Source organism: Paralichthys olivaceus, chromosome 2 (assembly GCF_024713975.1).
Source record: "Paralichthys olivaceus isolate ysfri-2021 chromosome 2, ASM2471397v2, whole genome shotgun sequence".
NCBI classification, from domain to species: Eukaryota; Metazoa; Chordata; class Actinopteri; order Pleuronectiformes; family Paralichthyidae; genus Paralichthys; species Paralichthys olivaceus.
This window is the reverse complement of record NC_091094.1, coordinates 8,525,026-8,551,552: the sequence shown is the minus strand read 5'-3', so window position 1 is coordinate 8,551,552 and position 26,527 is coordinate 8,525,026. Positions and strand designations below refer to the sequence as shown.

The following is a 26,527-nucleotide window of genomic DNA, read 5'->3' as shown; positions in this document are numbered from 1 at the left end:
AAAAGTCTCCTGCGTTCAAAAGTATTTTCATTCAGTCACATTTGACTTCGTCCTGGAAGAGCTGTTGTTATTTACTGATTTAACAATCTAACATGTAGAGTTTTGCTTTGTTGACTTGAATCAGATTTCTATGATATGTTATATCACATGATTTCCTTAATTACTGTATTTAAAGCTCCAGTGTGTGAGATTTAGGTGAAAGGGAACTATTGGCAGAAATTCATTGTAGAATAATCCTCATGATATTTTCTCTTGTTCATTTCATCTAAATTGTATGAATTGTAATTAAATACTTTATATTTACATTAGTCCAGACTGAACAAACTAAACACATTTTGAGTTTTTATGACAATCGAAGCTACCACAGGTTCTTTTTCCTGTTTGGAAGGAGAGGGTGAGGTGAGGGGTGTTCAGCTGCAACATGCAACTTCAACACTAGATATCACTAAAGTCTACACACTGTACCTTTAAGTACTATAAGGTACAGGATTAATAATTTGTATAATTTACTTAAAAGTGACCATTTGTGTAATCTAGAATAAATTGATCATGATATTTAATAGAAGGTACATAGAAGAAGTATTTGGATGCTGTATTGAAGTGGAGCCAACTTTATCATGTGCTTTATTTGTTGGTTAATCTGTAACCGTGATACCATCTTTTATAAGCTTATTTTGTTCTGTATGTAAAACAACTATCTGTTAAATATTTACCATTAGATACACGTAGCCTGTTAAAGACTATTTCCCTTAATAAGGGACAGCAAGTATATAATATATTATGAGTCCAGCATTACTGATGTGGACAGAATGCTGTATGGTGGTTTGCATATAATATCGTAATGTTTATAAGATGGTGGAAAATCACATAAAAATAACTCAACATGTATTTTGTTTAATACAACTTAGGAGACAGTGAACACATTATAAATGATGGTGCAAAATCCCAGCTTTAAATTAGTCAACAATAAATAACTTGGGTAAAACTACTTTACTTCTCGTCAGTGCTGTGAAGTGTTTTTGCTGCTGATGCTGCTCTGACATCATGTTCCTGGTCCCTTCAGGTTCATCACCATGGTTACTGGGAAGCGTCTGGCTGACTTCGGCTATCGGGCCTTCTCTGCCTCGATGATGCTGCTGACGGCGTACGGAGGATACATGTGTGCCATGCGAGGATACCGATACATGCAGAAGCAAAAGGCGCTGAAAATGGCAGCAGAAAATCAGGATCCTGAAATCATCAAAGACTGATCTCCTCTTTGCACACATGTGGACATTTCTCCCCATTCCTCCTCTTTTTGGTCCATCGCTAAAATCACAAACATGATTTTTCCAATCGGGATGTTTGTCGCGGGTATTGTGTCCTCGCAAGGAAGATGTTTTGTTCATGAAAACCTCATCTAGAAAATGAACCAACATTGACATCCATGTTATGAGCGTTTCAGAAGTGAAGATGGTTGTAATTGTTTGAATTGTATTAAATTAAATGCCTTTAACCACACAGTGTAAAAGTGTTTCTAGACAGAACTGCACTAAAAAAGTTGTCTTTCAACAACAGAATATATTTGGAAAAACATTTTTACAAGGCACTCAGTGAGAGCAGACATTATGGTCCTTATACCTGGATTCTTCTATAGGCAGTAACATCAAACAATTTCATAAACATTTGGTCTCAGGAGAAGTTAAAAAAACTGCAAAACGGAACAAAACCAGAAGTCACAAAGTGGCCAAACACTGTGGTTCAAGGGTAAAAGCACACAAACCTGCAAAGGGCAGAGACGGCCACATAAAGCAGATATTCTACGAATAACAACTGTGACTTGTTAAATTTGAATAAAGAAGTGCAAAATCCTTGAAAGGTCAAACCCGCCCCAGGAAGAGTTTTCTATCCTATAAATGAAATGAACCCATGGAAACAAAATAAATCAAGTTCATCTGACCAATAAAACTGGGAGCGAACCTTGAAACCGACCAACATCTGCAGCCAAACACACAAAATAAATTGTTTAAAAGAAAAAGGCTAAATCACTTGCTACAACTGATTTCCATGTTGTTTCCCCTCTTGAGTTGTGCTGTTCAAGTATCTGTGTATCCGTCAGTTCACCAACATGTGAATCTGTGCACACTCGCTGTCTGAGTAATGTGTGGTTGAAGACTGCGTGTGTCTCAAATGTGAGAGGGAGCTTGCACGACTTTCACAGGACAAACTAAGCGCTCAGGAAAACAAACTGCAGGGGGCGCCAGGGACCATGTCACCAGCTGCTGTGGTTGTGTGCCTGAGCTCTGGAGGCAGCACAGTGGCCGTTAGTGCCATTCTCTCCCTTGGGAGAATGAGCAGGAGCCTTGAGGGCGTCTGTGGGCGTGTCAACGTCTTCTTCTGAGCTGCTCTCAATGTCACTGCGGACGTCGTTACACACCTGGCAGACAGGGAGAATAATGAGGAAGTTAAAGCCACACAGGTTTAATCACAAGAAATCCTAATCACTGCTATAAATGAATAAAAGGAAACGTTTCAAGTGGCACTTTATCATTCTGCCATATAACGCTGTGACTGTCGACATTGTTGTTATATGACATGAAAGTCAAGTTCATATTTTCCACGGTCAGGTTAATATAACACTGACACGCCCATATGTTGCAGAGTTTCTTGTGTACTTTGACCTCCATCTCTCACACTAAGAAGAATCTCTTCAGCACCAGTATGAAGAGGGAACTATTTAATGAACAGATTAAGATGTGAACATTTAAAACAGATTTGGAAAAAGTCTTTCAAGTAGTTTTTATTTCTTTGTTTATTTTACATTCGCACCTCCAGTTTAGTCGCAGATAGCTTGTCCATTCTGAAGCTCTGTTACTGACAAAGCCCAAAAGAAAAGAGCCACATCGGCTGTAGAGTTCATATTTGTTAAATAAGTTGTGAGATAAATGCATTTTGTCTACGGTTTGTGTGGTTCATCTTTGCAGGGTTTGTCTAAAGCCACGTTGATGTCTCTCACATGCTGATCTGCAATCATGCTAATGTTTATATTCACACTGCTGGGCCATGACCACTTAATACCAAAGTGACAATGAATCAGAAAATATCCATTCGTTTCTAGAGTCCATTTTTATTGATTGATTTATTTAAATGTATTCCATTCTTGTGGGCAGAGATCTGTAGATACTCCAGAATTTCATGAGGAAAAACTGGCTGAAACTGAAAGTGGTTGGTTTGCTCTTTTGTTTGTTTTCCCATTTTACTTTTTGAGATTAATCTCGAGGAAATTTGGAGAAGAAAACCGCCTCTTTCTGTGAAATGCTACAATAAAAAATGTTCATAATTCAAACCCTTTAAAACCTATTCTAATAAAATAGGAAATCGATGGACAATCACTCCGACTGAAATGTTAACAGTGCATAGACGTGAAACCAATGATTGGGTGTTACTTTATATCAACAAGGTCAGATGTGTAGAAAATGTCTGCTCCATCTTGATACTGAAACTTTCAGTTTAGCGTGTTGCTGTTGCCTTATTTGAAATAAGTTTCTGTCTTTTTCATTTATCTTTTTAAAGAACTCTGACAAACGTCTTTCTAGTTTAAATCGCTGTTCGTCATAACCACAGGGTGGTGGTGTAGGAACAATCTCAACCCACTCCTGCCTGAAGAGAAACAGTTGGACATACCTGACATTCATGACACTGTTACTACTTTACTCGTCATTTTCAACTCTCCTCCTACTGGCTCTCTACGTGAGACTGGGGTTGAACCCAAGTGTCAATCTACTGTAACAGCAGCCGTCCAATTGAACCCACAGCAGCTACACTAAATCCTTATTGCAATGAGGAGGACGGATGAAATTAGGACGTGTAAGAGGAATCACAACAGAACGGGGGTGAACAGAAACTTACAGCCAAAGAAACAGAGAAGGTAAAGTTGTCAAGCGGACAAAGCGAATGGAGAGAAGCGAGAGCGAAGTGCAGGAATTGGCTCATTGGACAAAGATAGAAAGAAAGACAGGATCTCTCTCTCTCATTCCAGAGGGAGAGGAAACAAACAGCGTCTGCAGAGAGATGAGACAGAGTCAGGGACAGACTGGGAGAAAGTGTTGAGACGGCAACGTCATCACCAAAAAATATCTGTGATGTTATTCTGTATGTTTCAATAAACACGTTCTGATCACAAACAGATGCCTGGATGTTATTCAGCCGTGTCGCTGCTCTGTCGACTCTGTAACACTGTTCTCTTTGCCATCAACACAGTAAGGGAGTTTGTCTATTTAATACTATTAAACTGAAGTTACACTGTACAGAACAGTGTGACTTCAGCAGTTCACACACCGATACTTAAAAAACCACAGCAGTTATTTTTGTCAAATGCAGTGAAGTAAAAGTAACAGGTGCTCGTATCAGAAAAACAAAGACGCCTGACTTGCATGTTGTAATAGTGGGAAAACAATGACTCCTGACAGAAATGTTGAATATATAAGATGTCAAACAACTCAGTAGATTTTATGATCAATTAAGGAACCAAAACGTTGGTCTGAGGTTTCTGAGAGCAGAGGGTGACATCTTTCTATCTTGCTTTATTTGACCAAAATAAATTTACTGTGGCAACAAAGAGCAAAACCCCCAAATAGCTGGTGTTTCATTTTCTGACTTATTGTTTACTCGCCTGACGGTGAGTGACCCACCTTGCCGCGCAGCATGGCTTTCACAGCTATACGGGATATGAGGTAGGACCAGATGATGTGCAGCACCTGTAGGACGAGCAGTAAGATGTTGAAGACCCACCAGGACGGGAACGGCCCGACTATGTCCCAGCTCTCAAACATAGTGGAGTTAAGGACCCTGGGAAACAAAGAGACAAACAGGTGTAGGACGTTTGAGTGAAGGCACATACGATGGGGTTCAAAAGTCTGAGACCACTTTCAGAAAGTGGACGGAATATTTACGAGCAGGAGCAACAACATGTCCAGCCTCATCATTTCATTAACCACTTCTCTAATGAGGTAACGGCACAGATTGTAATTCCCGTTTGGAAGCCGAGGAGGTGAAATGATGTGGTGGATGAGGTCACGTCCTTTAAATCTGCATGAGTGACAGGTGGTTGTCAACAGACCTGCCTCCCCCTGCAAAGGTATGGATTTCAGTGAGGGTAGCTGCAGCGGCAACACTAGCTTCATCACTCGCCCACACCAAGACACTGAATCTAGCTGCTCAGGTTACTTTTGGTAATGATAGGCTCCCTATTGTTCGTCTCTGGAGGTTGAGCTTCAACATCCACGTCTGTCGAGAAACAGTCGACATCGACTCGGCTCCTTTAAGCTTCAACTTTACCGAAGATCTGTGCAACAATGAATCTGTTTGTCGGGCACCGCGGCCGTCCTGGAAATTGCCTCATCAGAATTACAAGCATGTGTTGGTTGCATCAGATCATAGTTATCTCTGAACATCAGACCATGATACTTTTCATTCTTAAATCTTCCATTACTCTCCTGTAATAGAGCTTGTGTTTCTCACCACTCACATTAAATATAAAGAGTTTAGGGATATGGCCTGAAATTCAATATTTTCTAACCGGTGCTCAGCTGCTATCAAAGCTAGAATATTAGATTCAATATTCAAATATTTATTTGTCACAAACTTATATACAAATACATTCTGTGAAATATGAAAAGTGGTATACTCTAGAGGGGGAACTAAAAGCTAATGTGTAATAATATAAAAGAAGGAAAGGAGGAAAAGATGAGTGAAAGATAAAGATGAAAAAGGAAATGCTATGTAAATAACATTTCAAAAATAGAATATATAGATATATGTCAACAATTTTAAGTACAAGTTTGTAGGCATCGTATTTGCAGGCAGGCTATGTCATTTAAAAAAGTCAAAGGCAAACATTCAGGAGAGAGATCATCATTTTGCTGAAAGACGATTCCTGATCAAACATTTCCTTAAAAACACAGATATTTTGTTGCCAGGAAAAGACACCATGGAAATATTTGGAGTGATTTTCAAAATGAACGTTAGTATTTACATAGTTCATGCTGAGGTTGCAGGTGTCACAGAGAACTCACCATATTGGATATATAACAAGTCGTGTGATGAAGAAAACCACACTGAACACAATGAAGAGGAAGTCACACAGGCGCTGGTATTTGGCATAGTTGGCCAGCTTGGCTGCCTGTTGGAAAAAATAAATAAATTAATATTATTAAGTCTTGTGAAGTGAAGATTATTTTTTCTTTCATAAACAACAATCAGTTTTCATATCTATTGTTTCTGAAAGCAACTGATAAAAGGCTACTAAACAATAAATATCCTAATGGGAAACTACTGTATGTTAAATCCAAAGCTGCATAGTTTTAAACAGCACCTGACTGTATTTTAAATGTATCCCTCTTACCTTAGTGAATTAATGGTAATTCCTTATAATGAAATGTTACATCACATCGTGCATTACAGTAAGTGGCCCCTTATATATAAAAACGTCTGTAAATAAGGTATGAAGTATTAGGGTCATTTATAGTGTGACCATGTTATAGAACATCTAAAAAATAATGGATTAGAAGCTATGATAAAAAAAAAGAAAGAAAAAAAAGACCAGAGGTTAAGTGAAGTAAACTACATTTGATTTGTAGTAAAAGTAAAAAATGTAAAAACACCAGTTTGGTGCATTTGATAAAATTCTGACCTCCAGCAGGAAGTCAGAGGCATCATGGACACACATCACCAGGCTCCCGACCCGCGCCATGTTGTTGACGTAGGAGAAGCTGATCAGGCCGACTGTCGCCAGGTGATGGATGAACATGATCGTGAAGTCCTGAAATTATAAAGAGGTTAGACACGGTGAGCGTCTAGACAGAAATATATCAACTATTGGATGAACTGATGGATATCGATCCCCCCTTAGGATAAATCACTCAGGCGATTCCATCACTTTTTGTGGCTTATAAATGGGTTTTGAGCCAATGCTGATCAAGCAGCGGAGCACTCATGAGGAAGTCATTCCAGCCAATGAACATCACGCTGCACCATGATTCTCCTTTGTGCTGGGAGACCAGCATTAAGTATTTATGACGTTTGTTTTAATTGAGTTGTCTAATGCAGTGTAAGAGCTTTTGTCTGCACCAAAGCATTTAATACTTAATAATACATTAAAGCAAATGGACACTGGTCCATATAAGGAATGTGATCTATGATCAGTTATGTGGGTTAAAGCGTCTGGCAGCAGCAGTGTAATGTGCTAAAGAAAGCAACACAGAATATATGAACGTTTCCTGTTAGCATCATCACCTCACGCCCTCTATCAGCCCCATATATCACATCAGTATTAAGGTCAACTGTCAGAAGATGGAGATAAAACACAGAGTGCATCATTAAACCACAAAGCTGCTACATCTACATGTACAGTTCAACACCTGGGGCCTTTAGAGACACATGTGAGAGGACAGATCACATTTTGTGGCTGCATAAAACTCCAGATAAATACTGAATTTCCTCATCGTAATTTCTTAACAGTGCTCAACTCTTTTTGAGCGAACAGACGGAAAGTTATCTGAAATCAAATCTGACCCAGCAGCAGCACTTGTTTTATGCAACAGAGGCAGAGACACAAGAGCAGAGACATGTGCATCTGACCATTCGGTCATCTGGACTGACAGCAGCAGACAGTGAGTGGACAGAAGATCTGCAGCAGAGTTGGTCAACAGTATGTTTGGTCATGAATTTCTGCTGCTGCTGTAAGAATGAAGAATGTGCACTGCTCCTTTTAAATCTTAGTCAGGTTGTTAACTCATTTAACTGTGCAATTAAGTAATATTTTATCTACTTATTTATAACTTTAACAATAGTGTTATTTCTACTTTCCCCTTTGCTGCTGTATCACATCAAAGTTCCCCATATTCAGACTAATAAATAATCTTTCACTTGTTTATCATTATTAAAAATAATTAATAATACATTCTGCAACTTTAATGGTCTTTTAAAACAACAGAAACTTCAATGTGCAATCATGTAAAATGTCAAAACCTTTAGAATCCACCTTCAAAGAATGTTTAAAGATTCCTTTGTTGATCTCTTTAAATTATAAAATCACTACTGTAGCATAGAATGTGAGCATTTATATGCAAATATACACAGAACTTTAGAATGAATATTTGTAATACAACTGAGCTACCACAGCTTTTAGCCTCATGAACATACATCTACAGAAAGATGAGTTTCACCAGCCTCATCTTACCATAAGATCATGAAATTAAAACTATATAAAACAAGTATCACTGGAGGACTTCATCAGTCATTCCAGACATTTGTGGTGCAAAAGCATGTAAAACATTTAAGGCAAGTGTCTGTGGCTGAAGCTCCGGCTCTAATACGCTGGCATTGTGTGGAATTTCTTTCGTTCTACTAGAGTTAGGCCTGCTCCATCCTGCAATCACATGACTGCAGGCACCCTCGTGCTGAAAATACAAGGGCTTCACTCAGCGAGCAGCAGCAGCTCTGCCAGCGTGACCCTCCAAAGTGAACACAACTCTAGAGCTTGTAACAAAGTCAGGTCCGGTCTTAATTCGCCATGTGTTCATGTGCATACATTAGAAAAACTTGCAACCTTGATCAGGCATGCAGACACAGTCTGACACATCTCTGTCGCTGCCAGATGAGGAACAATAGACGTATTAACAAAAGTCTAACAGGGAGCGGCAGCTGCAGAGGACCCAGTGTGGTCGAGTCTCACAGAGCCAGAGTCGTTTCTCTCACCTTCCTTTTTATGTCGGAGAACTGGGAAAACATGAGTGACCAGTAGAAGGCCAATTCTGTCACATAGTAGTGGTAAAGACCCGGAGTCATGACCTGAAGACACAGAGAGGAGAGGCGGGTTTAAGGAGTCGGATTAAAGAACAAACTTATTCATTTTAAATAAACAACACTGGATGTGAAAGGACGACATGTGACCACCGCTGAGCAGCAATGTTGCAAATCAGCACACACATCCTGGTCTGAGTTACTTTGGCAATACAATGTGAGAAGCTGTGTTTTTCAGTGAATTGTGTCAAGCCTGACAATGTGATGGGCTCTGTCGACACTACAGTAATTCACTCTCAACACAGCAGATAAAGTGTCTTGCAGAGCGCCAGGGTTTAAAACTCTGCTCCCCTGAATGAGCATTAGACAGATAACACATCTTTGTGAAGCATATTTGAATCATACTGCTGTAATCGGAATGTGAACCTGCAGCTTGAGATGTTATCTGATGGAAATGTGATCGGGGGTGTGTATGTGACTGAAATCTAAATGACAATTAGGAGATTACAGCGTTTATTAAACGGTTTTGCAGATGAATTACGGATAAAGTTTTTACTCGTAGCATATTTAACTTTGTATTGTGATTACATATAAGCACAATTACATTATTTTTGTAGGATTTGTTTGTACAATTTGGTCTTTACTTGGCTCAGGACAGTCAGGAGAAGGCAGATAGAGACGAGTTTAATGGAGCTTAAAATTACTGAGCAGGACAATTTCATGTTTAACTCAGACTGTCTCTGACTGTTATTGCCGACACTGTTTTCAAATTTACCTTCAAACTTATTTGAAATTCCTTTTGAATCTACAGGCGAAAAACCCCCAAAACAAAACAAAGTAATCACAGAGAAATAAATCAGTTGTGTTCATTGATTTTCAAACTAGCTCGACATGGTCTGATCCAACCAGAGAAGTTCAAGGGAAACAAAACAAAGTATAAACAACATCATTATCTCGTAGTTTATATCATCACATCTCCAAACCCAAGGGACGATATCATGGTTGAATGCATGTAATTCGAGCGTAGCACTAGCAAAGGTAATAGTATCTTAGCAACATGGTATCTAAGCAGCAGCTGAGTATCTGTATGAGTTGTAATGTGGAAGTATATATATAGAGGGAGAAAGTAAATTAGGGCTGTTCTTTTAAAGTGTACAATAAAACGGTTTTACTCCCAAATACAAAATCCACTACATGATATTAATATTAGTTTGCTGCCTTTTATGACACATGGTCTTATATACACACAAGCAGGAAACAGCAGTGAAGTAAAGGGAACAGACACTGATACAAACAGCCCTGTTCACTTCCTGATATTGTTGCTTTAACTTTGATTTCTGAGGCTTGAATGGTATTGAACTGCATTAAAGATTCACAGACAGGGAGTAGAACTGCATCATACCTGATAGGGGTAACCGTACCAGCAATGTCGTGTATCCCACATCCAAGGGGACTGAAAACAAACTTTGTTTTAGTAAACCAATGATAAAGCTATGACATATTGAAATATACCTAACCTTTGAATTGTGAACAAATGAAGAAACACAGACGATTTATCATAGTTTTCAAGCTCGATCTGAGACTCTGCTCACCTGCAACAAAAACCGGATGCCATAGATAAATATGCACAAGTAAAATGTTAACCTCCACCTAGAAAAACAAGAGAGGAGATTATGATCTCAGAAATACGACTGATTTAAGAGGCAACATCAAACATTTAACATCCATTCGCCCCAACGCTAACATGACAAAAACATGATGCCATAACTCATATTGAGAAACAAGTGATTGGAAGTGTGTTTTAAATTTCAATCCAAATTATTGAAAGAAGAAGTTATAAAGGAACGGACAAGATGTTCTAACCTGACGTTCTGAAACTCAGTGCTGGCCCCACAAAGATACCACATCCATACAAAATCGCAACCACTGCAAGCTTTGCTCAAGCCTGCAGATATAGATAAAGGTGATCACAGAAGACATGAACCTACATGCTCTCGCAGAACTTAGTGTGTGTGCTGGGTTTGTCTTGGTTCCTGCGTTGTCTGAACCAACGCTGGACCTTTCGTACATCCCAGTCCAGCTGTTTGGAGAGGCCGTCCAGATGTCGGGAGTCTGGACTCTGTGCAGAGAGAAGAAACAGCAAACAACGTCAGTTTGTATTAAGGAACCCAACAGGGAGGAAAAAAAGCCCCGTACGATGTGGGAATGTGAATGTTTATTCACAACAGTATAAAAAAAGAATTCATTAACATGGCAACTATTCTTTATACTCCAGCACCTGAATGCTTCTTTAAAAAGAAAAGAAAAGAAAGAGAAGCTGTCGAAAAGAAATCCAACCTTTGTGATGGATGTATAAACTTTCTCCAGCACTGTGTTGGGCTGAGCTCTTCTTCCAACACCTGGTTGAAGGTGGAGACGCTGGGCACAGGTACTGGCAATAAATCTGTAACAGAGGGTCAGCGTGTGAGATGTGATGTTAAAACCTGCACAGCGGCTCGGAGAGGATGACGTGATGCATTCCGTCAGTGAGCAGATAACAGACGTATATATCTTAAAACAATAACATTTTGAAATTGTGATGTAGAATTACAGAGCATTACAATGAACTGAAGCCCAATAAAGTCATACTACTACTTCTATTAAGCTGCAGGTTCATGTCTGGTTCAGTCTTTTTCAAATCACATTTATAAACTGTGTTTCTCCTTCATCCCTCTCTGACCGCGTGGTTAATGTGTTGCATTAGCCTGGCAAGCTAATGACCATCAGTGGATGAAACACAGGAAACACATGCTGAGGGGGAGATTCTGAAAAATCCCCCAGTGATTCTGCGATGCCTTCTTCATGATGGGAACACTGTGACCTTGTGTGACCCTCGCCAACATGTTTGTTCTCCATTTCAACTGAGTTCAACCTAAATGTTGATCTGATTAATCTAATAAATTATCCAGAGACTAAACGTGCACAAAGAACGGCTTATTAGCTATTATCGTCCACTTGTGCTTTCTGTTATAATACAACCATGTGGGCGTATCATGATCATAAATAATAATAGTTGTGAGCTTTCTTGCATGTCCAAATAAGGCCTAAATCCTTGGCAGATGTGTTGGCAAATCCTGATTTTGACAGTTAAATCCCTTGCCAGTTGGACATCAACAAACACATCTCAACTATCCATGTACCACTTCATGCCAAAAGAAACTGTGAGGACAATCCCTTCAAAATACCGTTCCATTGTCGAGCATAATAAAAAAGATCCAATAAATCATTTGCTAGGCTGTGTGCACCGTCAGTGCGGCTGCTGCAAAAAAAAATACACAGAAATTCCTGAAGGAAATTCATTCCTGTGAAATTCTTAACATGTGGATTCTACAGTTTGAACGACTTGTTTCTGTGGGAAAAAAGGAGAGCAAGAGAAGTGCAGCGACTTCCAGACATGGTGCTGAAGTTAATGAAATAAAGCTCATTTGAACAGACAAGGGTCTGAATCCACAAGGTCAGTCTCTAATTTCTGCAGCTCAGGGTTTAGTGCGCTGTTGATTTAGAGCCAGTTATTCATGCTTCTACTAAACACAAGGTTGAAAACATCACATTGATAGTTTCATGCTGTTATCTGAAGTATTCAGTTAGAATGAGCAGCAATCATTTGGTCTGTTTGTAAAGAGTCTGATGTAAGTTAAACTTCAGAGGTCTCCACGGTGAGTGGTAAGTTGCAGTTTGGAGTGGACTGTCAATATTTCTGTCGGTCCAGAAAACTTCAACAGGAATTCAAAGTGCAGGATGTTCATGCCTCTGGCTAAAACGTGGACTAAAGAGGGGACTTAAGGACTGAGGAGAGGAAATCTACGCCCCTCTAGAATTGTAAATGTGAACTTGCAGATTTAAATGTGGTTTCAATTTGGGGGGAAGACTTTATTTTTATCAGCAATGTGTAGCTGACATTCAGTCTGGAATCAACAGTTTATATGTAGCTTCAAACGTTTTAGAATTATGTCCAAACAAACAGGAGAGATTTGGGGCAGAATCTGAAGGGACTGCTGGGCCTTGGCGGAATATCAACATAAATGTAAATGTCTGTATGATCAGTCAGTGACATGAACCAGAAGAGAGAAAAGAATCAAGAGATGAGTTTCTAGTGAGCTCATTTTCTTTTGCGGGTGTTTTTTAATGTTTCAGTTGTAAACTGATTAAAACAAAAGCCTCATTGATGAAGAAACTCTTCTCATGATGTAGCCTGAGAAAGTGGTTGCATTTCAAACTTGGAAACCTCACCTGGTGCTTCTTCACAGTAATCAGGTTCTTCACGTATCGGTTTAGCAATCTTGAATCCATACTGAACTTCAATAAAAAATCCTCCTTATCATAAAACCTCTATTGTCTTCTGCCGTGTACAAGGAGAGGAGTTACTGTCGGAGGGAATCTGACACTCACCACAAAATAGCCTGATCCATTGTAATCTGTGGGACAGAGAAAAAAACAAAGCCTTTTGTCTGACGTAAAAACCACACACCACTCATCCCCCGGTTTCTTTATTGTCTCCCTGCAGGAACCTGATTTGGCCCTCAGCACTGTCTACTTCTTGATCTTTAGTGGCATTTACTTTGAAGCAGGGACGTAGATCACACTCGCTCCTGGGTTGTATAACCTCTACAAAGTCTACGCTGTGCAGCTGAATTTATTATATAAAGAAATTTGAAGAAAAAGCTTGAGCCAAATTCAATCTTGCATTATGATTATGGACCCAAAAACTGGTTCTTGAAATATTTTCTCACTTTCCCACATTTCCATGACATTTGTGAAGCAGTTTCACTTCACATAAATGTGACGTCACTGATAGTAAACTGGCCTCAAAGTGTATTCTGCAGAGGCATTCGACTGGATATGTGACATGATGATGTTCAACAATCAACATCACAATCCACATCTCATTGTTACAGTGCATAAAACCATTTTAACGAGCACAGTGCGACACACAGCGATCAGTGTTCGGACCTTTAATCGCTTAAAACTTTAAGTTCAGCACAGTGTTAAATATGATTCAGCCAAAAAGTGAGACTGGAACTGACCACGTGGTAATAAGTACTTTGATTCACTCTCTAACAATCTCTCTGTTAAACTGTTACTCAATCACAATCATAAAAGATGAGCTGATGCAGCACAGATGCAACAGTCTCGATTATCTTGTAAGCACAGGCCTTCAGGATTTATGAGAAACAGGAGGGAGAAACGACAGAAATAGCTCACACAAGCCCGAGCCTGAAGTGGTTATTGTCGCTCTGCAGCAACAAGAGGGGGAAAAGGCGAGAGACGCATGCTAATCTATTTATGTCACATGTCAAAACGTCCCTGTTCCTCCTCAAAACTGGATCACTCCGACACAAAGCCTGTTAACAAGGCACGGGCACAGTGTGCTGTGTGTGCATGGAGGCGAGTGGTCCTGACCGCAGGCTGGACACAACCTTGACATGGGGGAAAACCTCCCAGTGCCAGGGCCCTGTCTGAGGAACAGTCTCAGTTCTATTCATGGACACTTTCACTGTGGTTCTCATTTGAATTGTTCAGCTACAGTTTGTGTCAGTTCAGTGGGACAAACATGATTCTGGGGACAAACAATGCGATAAACAGAGCAGAGAATAAGAAGGATGTTAAGTCTCTTCCTGTGCTTCCTCTGGGGTTTAGACGGAATACCTTGTAGCTAGTTTAAGAGGAATCGGTGTTAACAACAACTCACAAAGCAAATCTGTCTGCTCCTAATGCCATACACATCCAGGTTTGTAGTCTTAACGCAGTTTAACTCATGACAAGGCTTACGAGGGCCTGAGCCCGAACACACAACCCGGCTGCAAAGTCAGAGCCAACAGCAGAGCCACGATTCTGATCAAACAAGAAGAAACTGGTCTAGTCAGAGAGGAATTGCCTAAAGGTAAACGAGGAATCCTGCAGTTACGCTTCATGATTACATATAGAAACTCTGCTTTTTAAGGACAAAGGTAAATAAAAGCAGCACGGGCTGGTGAAGTGAAGGAATGAAGAAAAAATGATGTTAAACTTTTTTCTCATGTGCCTGTGACAATTCTTCCTAATTGACAGACATGAATTATCTCATTTTTAGGGCAAGTTATCACACAGATTACTTTGTCTAAAACCAGTATGACGAAGATGAGACATGCAGCAGGTTCTGTGCCTCCCAAGAACAAAACAATTTTTGCTCAATGCAGTCTAAAGGATAAAGCTGATAAAAATCCTGCCTTTCACTGATATATCAGCACATGTTTTCTGATCTGCATCGATATGAAAACGTATTTTATTGAATAAACAATGTAGAAAAGTTGTGCAAGATATAACGTACAAAATTATGATTATTTTCTTAATTCAAGTTCTATATTTGTATTTTCTTTTTATTTATAGTTATTTGCAATACAGTTTATTTAAAATATCAACCCTCAATTACATTTTTTTGTCATCAAGATTCGATAAGGACATCTTACAAATCATTACCAATTTTTCTAGTATACACATCGGCCGATATATCGATATCAGAATTATTTTACCCCCCAATATCAGGCTTCAGCATACTGAAAATATTTATCATTCCTCAAAGCCTGAGGTGATTTATACGTGTGGCTGCACACTGAAGATAGTTTACCATCGAATATGACCAAAAAAAACTACCATTACATATTTTTCTTTAATTACTAATAGAATGATCAGTCAATTACCAGAAAGCTGCTGAATTAATCTTCTATGAATAGATTAATTTCTGCAGCTCTAGTGTGAAGTGTGAAAGTATAAGAATTGAAGGGAGAAATGTCAGTTGAAGACAAACAGATTGATGCAATTGAAATATAAGTGTGATGGATAAAAGTAAAGTTAACTACAAACCCCAAGATGCTTTTTGGAAAGAAACATCAAATCATAGAGTTTAAAACTCCGTTCCGTGTGCTGCTGACATGCAGCGTTCAGGTTATGGGAGTTTTGGAAACTGAAAACAATCTGCATCTTAAATCAGCTCAGTTTTAAAAACTGGGTCAATTACGGATTTATTCAAAAACTGTGGCAATGAAGTGTCACACTTGCAACTGATTTGTACTCCGTGACAACAGCATGAGATTGAGTATTTAAGCCAAGTTGAAATAAATGAAACTGGTGGCCATAATATAAACCCATAGCAATGTTACATCTTCTTGGAGGAGTCCCGAGTTTCTATTTTAAGTAACATTGAGGATCATGTTTAAAGAATTACTAGAATGAGTTAATTGATTAAAAGTTAATTGATTAAAAGTAGTTGGTCGGACGTGTCTGAGAGAACCAGCCCTTATCTAAACTCATCATTGTGTGACTGTTACTATGCGTAAACACAGTGTGTGTGTGTGTGTGTGTGTTACAGAAAGAGGAGGCGGAACTCAAGCTGTGGTGTGATGTTTTTCTCTGATAAATAAATGAATGAGCCAGGCATCCGCTCAGAGTGTCGTATGGTTACAGGACTCTCTGATAACATCAGCCTGGATCAAACTGGACTCAGGCTCTAATCGAGGCCGGGATCCTGTTAGAGAGGGACAGACACCTCAGCAGCTCGCCTCAGACACCTCCAGTATCTGATCGCTCGTGACTTACAGACACTTGACCACGTCTGAACCAAACATACAAAGACCGACGCTGTGCTTGGGGCTGGTAGGTAGGTGCCAAGAGAGTCACAACACTACCTCTATCATTCGGCAATATTCAAAGGAGATATGAGTTGTTCAGTTTTTCCTCTCGTGTGTTCTGGGGTTTTTTGTATGTAAAAGTAAACGGAGCTCCTCTCTCCACAGAAAACCTGCTCCTGAAACTCGGAACCACTTTGCCACTAAACCAAACAATACTTCCTCATCTTAGTGATGTCATGTGACATCACAAAGCCCCAACGAGCCTGATGCACATTAAGCTAACCTGATACCCCCCCTTGACAAAGCCAAGTAAAGTGAGAGCGGAACACAAACTTTCCTAGAAGCCATTGACCAATCACAACAGAGGGGGTCAGCTGGCCAATCAGAGCAGACTGGGCTTTATCGAGAGGGGGGGTCTTAAAGATACAGGAGCTAAAACCAAGTGTTACAGACAGAGACCGTTCCTCATACTTTCTACTGCTGCAACAATGAACAGTAACAGATAAGAGTGAAGGGTTTTCTGAACCTCAGAGCATGTAAACCTTTCCAAATATTAACAGAAATTAAAAGTATGAATCGGATTATGAGCATATGTCTCCTTTAATATCATAAACAGTATTATGTATTGATAATATACAGTATTGAGGTGTACTACCTGTATTTGTCTCGTTGATGTCGGACAATTACAGCAAGCAGTTTACGTCAAAGGTCATTATGATGTGACCCTTGATCAAATGATCGACGAACAATAGAATGACCAAGATATGTTAGTGACAACAACTGTCTTGTGTTACATTCAATCATATTTATATCAGAGTTTCTGTGTATGCTGCCAAGGCCAAAATGTGCGACATTAAAAAAATACTGTCTATGTGCAGCACATCTATCATGTGCTTGTAAATACAATGACAGACCTGATGAAGACAGCGCTAAGATAGATGGATTACAGCTTTAAAAACAATTTCAAAATGGCTGCATCAATATGCATCAAGTTTACATTTCTTTAATGAAAATCAATTGAAATAACTTTTTTTTACGGCTAAAACAACCAGTTGAGAATGTCTGTGTACTGCTTATCCAAAGAAATAAACACTAAGTAAATCAATCTTATTCAATACATGGACAAAAAGTCATTAAGATACGGGGCCGCAATATCACTGATTTATATTGTCTCATTATAGTTATAGTCAGAAAAATGATATTGGTCCCTGCAAGGAGAAACCCCACAGTTAGGAAAGAGATGAAATATGTAAAAGGAGAAATAAGTATAAGAGAGTAAAATAAATAAAAAATACAATCTGCAAAAAGTATGATATATCCAGTGCCATGTGATTAAAGTCCTGGGAGATCATGAAGAGCCAGATCAGTATAAAGCTCCACTTTATCTTATTTCATATCACTACTGATATATTGAAGTAGTGTATCACACTTTTTCTATATCCTGAAGCCCTACATATGACCTCAAACTAGCTTCAACACTGTGCAAACAAAAACACTATAGCTATTGTTTGATAAAGAAAAGTAAGAATGGAAATGTTTTGTGATAAATGGAATAAAAAAGTTCATCATGGGTGTTGAAGCACAATCATTTATCTGAAATACAGGTTTGTTGCTCATGTCATTGAAAATACTTCCTCTTCACATCATCATCTAAACAAATTCTTGAAAATTTAAACAAAGTTTCCTGTTGAACCGAGTGGAACAGGTCGCTCGGTACATGAAGTTTCAGCTGATGCGTGGTTTTCCTGATGCAACAGTCATTGTCAGTAGATGGAAGGTGAGTGCAGCAGTAACGTGTTCTGCAGCTCAAATGAGAACGCTGCTGTCAGAGCCTTTTCTTCAAATGTCTGCCGTTGTTGTTTTTTCTGTGTCAAATTCGATTTCCTCAGACCAACTGAATCTATTCTGAAATCTTTAGAGGAATCAGGATGAACTGATGGGATGGCTGTACCCCCCCCATCCCTGTCAATGACACCACACTGAGCCAGATGTTTCCTAACATGGAATTCCCCTGCTTCTTCTTTCAATACCACAGGAGTGAGGGGCCTTATCTTTATTTGAGGAAGAGGGCCGGGTCAGTAGTAGGATGACAAAAAAAAAAAACTTCACCAAATCTCAGCTTTGCAGTTTTAAAAGAATGAAGTCACTACTGCCAGTGTGTGTGTGTGTGTGGGTGTGTGTGTGTGTGTGTGTGTGTGTGTGTGTGTAGTAGTAGTACAATGTCACGTCCTCACGTTATTACCTGAGTAGAACACAGCTGAACTTTTGCACAGGACTGGATGAATAAACCCAGATCATAAAAATAAGAAGAACATGAACACTTGCTCACACACACACACACACACACACACACACACACACACACACACACACACGCATCAGATGACACCTGATCAAAGTGATTAATGGTTATCGATTATCCGTGATGACATCACAGGAGTTTGGGGAATGGCTGCATTTGAAGTCAGTGTGTTCAAAAGTACTTCCCTGCACATGTCTGTCTGTCAGAGGGAAAGTGAGATGTGCAGTACTTTGTGCAGTACTTTGTGCAGTACTTTGTGCAGTACTTTGTGCAGTACTTTGTGCAGTAGTTTGTTGCAGCTGCAGTGAGGACATGATGGGCTCGGTCCTCCCTCACCAGACAGAAACCATCACAGGAAGAACAGCGGTAAATACGAACCTCTCGAAGAAGATCCTGACGGCCAAGATCCCCAGAGCCAGCGGCAGGGCAGCAAACAAGTGTCCGACTTTGGGATACTCCACCCCGGGCGCCGGGTCCGCCAGATCCGCCCAGGTGACGTTGTGTGGAAGCCAAAACCTCTCGTTCCAGAACCAGGCTGAGACCGCAGCCATGTTGGTGGAAGCTCGTCTCCCTGGTCACAGAAGTAGTTTCCTCCTCCACAGAAAAGCTCAGAAACTTCTGCCCCTGCGACCCTTGTGTGATGAATAACCAGCTCCTTCTTCTTCTTCTCCTTCTTCTTCTCCTCCTCCTCCTCCTCCTCCTCCTGCAGCTTCACCAGCAGCTCCGCTTCCGCCTCACTTTTCAAAATAAGACTCATAACGGTGTTCAACAGGGAAACCACTGAGCTCCTGAAAGAATCCAGAAGAGAATCACTGGTTTGTTTGATTTGGATGATATTGATTTTGTTACATATTCCCAAAGCAAACACTGGACCACCAACCAGACATACAGTACCTCCTGTTTGCCAGATCTGAGCCACAAGTAAGCCAGAGCAACACCACATGCCAGCCATTTACCACATGGGCCACTTTAGGCTCACATCCATATTTTGTTCAGGCAACAAGGATGCCAGAGGTCCTGCATCATAAACTGAAGTGGCCCATGGTATCTATGTAACCACACCACCACATAAGCGTATGGAGGTTGGCTGCAGGGGTTTTATTGCAACAGGTTGCTCAAAGAGTTCTGCAGCCAAGCCCACATAACAACATTGTTCTTGGCCCAGATTTGACCCATAATGTCACATCGCCACTCTGTCATCCGGCTCACATGCTGCATGGAATGATGGCACATGGGTGATCAGCTCATGTTTGCCAGATCTGGGTCATGAGTAGGAGATAGCAATACCACATATTACTGCATCTTCTCCACATGGGGCGCAGTACATTCACATATTCGCATATCCAGATTACACCTTGTCTGGAGCACAGCATGTTTGCCAAACTTTAATTTGGAATATCTGGTCCACATTTGCTATTTTACAAGTGGGCCAGTTTGGGCTCAGAGTCATTGTGACCCGGCCACAAGAAGCCCAGAAGTGCCGCATCATCGCCTCCAGTGACCCACATTTGGATGCTACCTGGGTCATTTACTAACAATACTAACAATACATATGACAAGACTTTTAATTGGCTAAGTATTTTTAAAGCTTAAACAAGGAACACTTTTCAAAAATATAGAGCTAACAGTAAATACGGAAGGATTTAAATGTGCACCTCACTGAATCAGGAATTGTGCATGGATGTCAGACATATAATTGGCCCCTCTGTGTGAATTGTGGCCCCAGTAAGGGCCCCAATTTTGAAAAATCGTGGATCTGCCATTGCTTTCCCTGTTGGACTATCAACCAGGCAAAGCAGACTACCTACTACCAACACCACCCAAAATGCCCAACATTTATCTTTTCCACGTAATACAGCTAATAGTGAAGTACAATATCCGCTACAATGGGCCCTCCCTCCTTCATCTTATGGTTCTGGGGCCCCTGGTTAGTTTCTCACTTTGTCCCAATCCAGCTCTTCTTATTCCTCTCTCATAGATTTTGTTAGTTTTGAAAGTGGATCAGCTCAGCTTCCTGTGCTGTCTGGCTGTCACCAGTTAACTTGACAGACCTTGGCTGCCGCCCACAGATGGAGACTGGATTGAGGAAGCAGAGTGAGGGAGTCCCTCCTCCCTGGGTGGAGGGATGGCTTCAGTGCTTCAGTACATGCGACTTCCCTGTTGTTTCTCTGTTAGAACCAGACAACAGTCTCATACTGTCATATCAAAACTGTGCTCTTTTACTCTTGTAGGTTTTACCTGCTTCCTCTGAGCAGCAGATTAAGTTATCTCATAAAGTTCTGTAACAAAGGCAGCGGATCAAAGCGGATGATAAGTAATGGCTTGTGGCTGAGGAGGTGGCTCTCTCAAGTGGCCAGAGGGTGTATTACAACTACAAACTGTCAAGGAATATTCAGCAACAGCTCAAACTTACCATGAGGTCAAAAAGTCTGAGGCCACTTTAAAGCTGTCTCAGGTTTTTGGAAACTGAACCGTTTAAATATGAAGCAGCTAAAAGTGGCTCACACAGGACGGTCACATTATTCAGTGGCACCACAATGGTTTAGTTTTTCAAAAACAGGCATCCTCCATTGGTGTTACAGAGGATGAGGCAGCTGCAGTGTTGTCTTGCCGTCTAATTATAGATGGACATTTGCTTCTCTGGAGCACGTTATTATTAGAAATCTCACCAGGCTGTTGACTCAATAACTATGTGAGAGATTTTCACCGAGGGAATCGAGCATTCAACAGACGGATAATGATGCAACTTCACAGTCCACAACACGTCAGAGCAAACGGGCTGATGAAGACAAAAAAGTGGAACCTTACTGTGAACAAAAGAACGTGCATGGGGAGGATTTTTGTGTTTTATATATATGTTTGGAGGATGAGTGGAGTATTTGTATTTCCACAGTGTTTCATGAGGCCTTTAGCTGACACTCTCATGCACACTGCCTTACAGGGACTGAGCGGCGTTCAAATACATCGGCATATGGTGAGGGACAGATGGCTGTTGATGAAAACACAATGGCCTTCTTGCATTTTAGCAGAAATCCCCAGAGATGTTTTCAAGTGAATCAACAGAATTAAAAAACTGTTGCTGATAAAGTGGGATGAAAAACACAGCAAACTATAATCGTGCTGAGCTAACTACCACTGATATTTCATCAAGGACGATTGCACGACCATCAGTTACGAAGCCTGATACTGAGGCATGTGCTCAAAGAAAGGTTGAAGTAACACGGGAGAAAATGGTAAAGGTGAAGAGTTTAGAGTGGCAGCGTGGCTGAGCTCAGGTCAGGTTACAGTGAGGCTGCAGAGTGTGAGTGAATCCTACAGCAGGACACCAGCGAGTCAGAGAGGCAACTCTGAAAACACACCATAATCATTTATTCCAAAAATAAACCTTATTCATTCATCGTTTACATCTCGATACAGTGGAGTGATGGCTGTTGTGCATTCAGTGCTTTGTTTAACACTGTGAAAAGGCACTTTTACCCAAGACATGATGTGACATGCAGGTCAGGGTTGTGTGTATTTAACTCAAATTCTTCACACCTGTCAGACCTGGTTGATCGGTGACATTTTTACATTTAGAAATCTTTAAGTTAGAGCAGGGGAGGAGTCAGACGTTTTGTTAGTGATGTAATATCAGCAGGCAGCAGCTCAGGCAGAGGGAGAACAGGTTTCTTTCTTTTCTCTGTTTGAGTGTCTTCAGGATGAGGCACAATCTTCAGCTGACGAGTCCGTCATTGAACTCTTTGGTTTTCTAGTGCAAAAGTCCTTTTCCCTGTGCGTCGGTCCCTCACATGTGCTCTGGGTGGTTCTGCAAACACTTGATGAACTCAGTGACGGGGTGGCTGTTGAAGCAGATCTGGTAAACAGCGGTGAAAAGAGGAAACCTGGAGAGACGGGAGGATGATGTTAGAAACGATTCAAAAGGAGCAGGTGAACATTTGGGGCATTTTTGGAATGAAGCTTATTTATGTTCTTGAGTTTGATGAGAAGATTCAAACCACTCTCATACTGATCCCTTTTCTTTGCTCACCCCAACCGGTCGAGGCAGACGACCGCCCACATTGTGCCTGGTTCTGCTCGAGGTTTCTCCCTGTTAATGAGGGAGTTTTTCCTCTCCACAGTCACTAAAGCCACAGTTGCTTGCTCCTTGTGGGAACTGTTGGGTTTCTCTATATAAATACAATTTTAAGGTCTTGACCTTCTATGTAAAGTGCCTTGAGATAATGTTTATTATGATTTGGCTTGTATAGCGCCAAATCAAATAAAATTGAATTGAATTGAATTGATGTATGAGGCTACTGCTACTGCTAACAGCCAGTTAGCTTAGCTTAGCATTAGGTTAACTTATTTATAAATAAATAAATGAAACAGTGCATCTTGTTCATTTGATTTGTGCAAAAACCAGTGAGTCAAAATAATTGTGATTTTTCTTCTCATAATATAATATAATTCATAAAATAAAATAAAATATAATGAATATAATATAATATAATATAATAATGCAGAATCTGATTAAACTCAATCTAATTCTCTTCTTTGCAGTAGAATCCAAACACACTCAGTTGAGCACTGACATGTATCATCAACTGTGATCAAATATGAGACAAACGTACTTATCCACCATGTTTTTCTGTTTCAGGATTTCATGGACCTCCATCGCAGTTGCTGGACCTTGAAGCTTCTGTCCGTTCAGCAGCTCGTTCTCTAACTGCTCGATGGTCTGAACACACAGATGATGGGTTTTACATTAATATCACAGATGAAGATGAACAAACACAAACACGTGGGGAGAAAACTTTTTCCTCGTACTTTTCCTGTTTTGGCGAAGGCCTCGCCGATCTTGCGGTTGCGTCCACCGTAGCAGGTGGTGATGAGGTCAGCGATGCCGCAGCTCTCCAGGAAGGTGGCAGGGGAGACGGGACAGGCCGTGCAGAAGAACTTAGCAAAGGCGATCATCTCCATCAGGCCGAGACGAATCACTGCTGCCTTAGTGTTGTCGCCGAAGCCCAGACCGTCACAGAAACCTGCTCCGACTGCCACGATGTTCTGCAACGACAGACAGAGGAGACCTGCGCTGTAAATGGCCACTATAGACTGGTGTTATCTCTGTGCTGCTCTCAGTAAATACACACCCTGTTAAATATAATCAAAACTTCTGGACCAATTATTGGACGATTATCTTAAGCGAGTCATTTTAAAGTTTTAAAGTGAGCAGCATGTAAACCTCATAAGAACACGTCTGAAGTAATCAGACACAGTGAAAGTTCAGTAGATGTCTACAAATATGAAACCACAAAAACATCATCTTCCTGAAGCATCTTTGTGTTTCATTGAGGATTTTTAAGCACAGACGTAAATGAAAGTGTCTGCCAGCTCTCTAATGGTTTCAATGTCAGATTAGATTGGAGGAGAAACCTTGAGAGCTCCACAGATCTCCACAACATCAGACTCCTCCACCACGGTCACACGGAAGTTGGTGGTCTGCATCAGCTCCTTCAACATGGACCCGTTTGTTTTGTCTTTACACCCTGTCAGCAAAAATAAATGAAAACATTATTATCAGTTTTCATAGTGCAATTATTTCAAAGAAATATAATAAAATGTGTGTTTAACAAGACAAAAAACATCAAACTTACTGTACTCATGTTTCCAACGTACTTAAAATGTGCTGATGCCATGTCATCAAATCATTTATCAGGTAACCACTGTATTTAGTTCCATTACATCACTCTGCTTACTTCAAGTTTAAGTTAGATGCCATTTTTCCCCACATGCTATATCAAGAATTCAACTCATACCAATGGTGGTTTCACAGAACTTCTCGTCAGCGACCTCGTTGGCGATGTTAGCTCCCATGAGGACCGTCATGGTGATGCCCAGCTTCGCTCGGATGACCTGTGAGATCAGCTTCAGACCCTCTGGCGACGCATCGATGCCCTGCACGAGACAGACCCCCACAAAACCAACGTGAGAAAATCAGAGAGGAAACACTGCAGTCCTTACAGACCTTTGTGGATGTTACCTTGATGAGAGACATTCCCACAGCATCCTTCTTGATGTGATCTTTGATTGTGTCGCACACTCTCAGGATGAACTGGTGAGGGACCACAAAGATCAGGATGTCGGCTCCTTTCACAGAGTCCGCCAAGTCTGGAACAGCCAACTGAGGGAGAGAAGAATTAAGAGTTCACTCAGGGAAAAGTGCAAACTGAATGTTTTCCCGAAATCTTTCCCTCATATCAGATTTTAGATATCATTTCCTCATCGTACCACGTTGGGGGGCAGCTTGTGACCGGGCAGGTATTTCACATTCTCGTGGTCTGAGTTGATGATTTCTGTGAGTTTACGGCCGTTCACCGTCTCCTCGAACACCCACATGTTCACTGTGGTGTCAAACTTGTCGTACTTGGCTGCGTTGGCGCCCACGATTTTGGCAATGGCAGAGCCCCTGTGGACACACGTAGAGAATCATTCTGGTGTCAGCTGGAACAAATAGTTTCACAGAGAAGGAAAAGATTCCTCTGATTTTGCCTGTGAAATAAAAACTGTACATGGATCTGAAATCTTTTTTTAAACTGGGCTTTTGGGATTTTTCATTTATAATGTGGATCTGCAGTGAATCATTAATGGATTAACATTTCTTATAGTCCAAAGTAATGACAGTAACATATCTCAGAGTTTTCTCACTAGTAAACAGAGGTCAGCTGATACAACCTCATTCATTCACTTCTAATGTATTGTAAATATTTCATGTCACATGACTTCAAAGATTTTTCAGATGCTTTTCCAGACAAGAATAACTCTGGAGATGAAAAATGAAAACTTCACATTCCAACACAGGGAATCAAATATCAACAGAACTAATATCTTTACATGGTACTTACATATATCACTTTTTCTGTGTTGAGTGTTTCCATTATCTGCAAAAACTTTTTTTTAACTCCATATTTAACATAATTACTATGTCATATACACATTTACAGATGAAACATGAAGCATTATAGATAAAGTGCCCAATTACCCTGTAGTAAAAGTAAAACATATATATACATATATTGTTTCACTTTTACTAGAGAACCTTTACTGTGAGGTATATGTACTTTTACTTGTACTGGAGTATATTTACAGAGTGATATTTGTACTTGTACTGGTATACTTTTACTGTTTAATTTTGTACTTTTCCATTGTATTTTTTCTACTTGTACTGGAGAACCTTTCCGTGTATTATTTCTACTTTGACTTGCTCGAGTACGTCTACAGTGTGTTATTTTTACTTTACCAGAGTGAGGCTTCCTGCAGCCCTGGCTGCAGTAAAGGTCATGCAGGCTGAGGGTGAAGCTGGTTCAACTCTAATGTTGTTAAATGACACAAGCAGCAGTGCGGAGAGTCTCCGAGTAAGATTTTGGAGCCAAACAACTTCTCTCACCACGTTTCTCAATCTCATAAAACACATTCAGGTTCACGGGGACTGAAGTTTCTTCATGCTGACAAGTTTGCAAACTTTTAGACTCAAAAACAAAAAGAATCCAGAATTGCGCACAGCTGCAGTGATACACCTGCACCCTGCCTGGTTTCTACTCACTAACACTCACAGACCTCTCCATCAGAACAAAGAAAACCTCTACTCACCAGTTACCAGAGCCGATCACACACACTTTCTTCGGCGCCATCCTGTGTTTGACCTTCCAGACGGAGCAGCTGCCGGTGCGAAGACGCCCTGAGGCCGAGACACAGAGGTTTTATACCCGACACGCAGCTGAGGAGGACCGGGCCCTCCCTCTGCTCATGGTTGGTCTGCTCCGCC

At 40.6% G+C, this 26,527-nt stretch overlaps 3 protein-coding genes across 4 annotated transcripts; 1 reads left to right on the top strand and 2 right to left on the bottom strand.

The window, feature by feature from the left end:
* Nucleotides 1-878: 878 nt before the first annotated feature.
* cers5 (ceramide synthase 5) lies at nt 879-19,453 on the bottom strand. 2 transcript variants are annotated; one of them, XR_002203145.2, is made up of 11 exons: nt 19,105-19,445; nt 11,119-11,224; nt 10,770-10,900; nt 10,374-10,431; nt 10,184-10,234; nt 8,737-8,829; nt 6,671-6,799; nt 6,054-6,160; nt 4,671-4,827; nt 3,889-4,040; nt 2,276-2,416 (listed from the first exon to the last, which is right to left on the bottom strand). XR_002203145.2 is itself a non-coding variant. In XM_020096913.2 (10 exons), the coding sequence occupies exons 1-10, from the start codon at nt 19,275-19,277 to the stop codon at nt 2,252-2,254; spliced, it is 1,170 nt and encodes a 389-aa protein (XP_019952472.2). In that variant the 5' UTR covers nt 19,278-19,453; the 3' UTR covers nt 879-2,251. The 2 variants fall into 2 exon arrangements, 1 of the variants encoding a protein (XP_019952472.2); XM_020096913.2 differs by lacking the exon at nt 3,889-4,040 and having other exon boundaries at nt 879-2,416; nt 19,105-19,453.
* Nucleotides 1,074-1,500, top strand: cox14 (cytochrome c oxidase assembly factor COX14). The gene has a single exon (XM_020096916.2). The coding sequence runs from the start codon at nt 1,074-1,076 to the stop codon at nt 1,248-1,250; it is 177 nt and encodes a 58-aa protein (XP_019952475.1). The 3' UTR covers nt 1,251-1,500.
* A 2,619-nt stretch (nt 19,454-22,072) lies between the features above and the next one.
* Nucleotides 22,073-26,511, bottom strand: gpd1b (glycerol-3-phosphate dehydrogenase 1b). The gene is made up of 8 exons (XM_020096486.2): nt 26,353-26,511; nt 24,994-25,171; nt 24,746-24,886; nt 24,522-24,660; nt 24,139-24,251; nt 23,533-23,769; nt 23,337-23,443; nt 22,073-22,607 (listed from the first exon to the last, which is right to left on the bottom strand). The coding sequence occupies exons 1-8, from the start codon at nt 26,391-26,393 to the stop codon at nt 22,511-22,513; spliced, it is 1,053 nt and encodes a 350-aa protein (XP_019952045.1). The 5' UTR covers nt 26,394-26,511; the 3' UTR covers nt 22,073-22,510.
* Between the last annotated feature and the right edge of the window lie 16 nt (nt 26,512-26,527).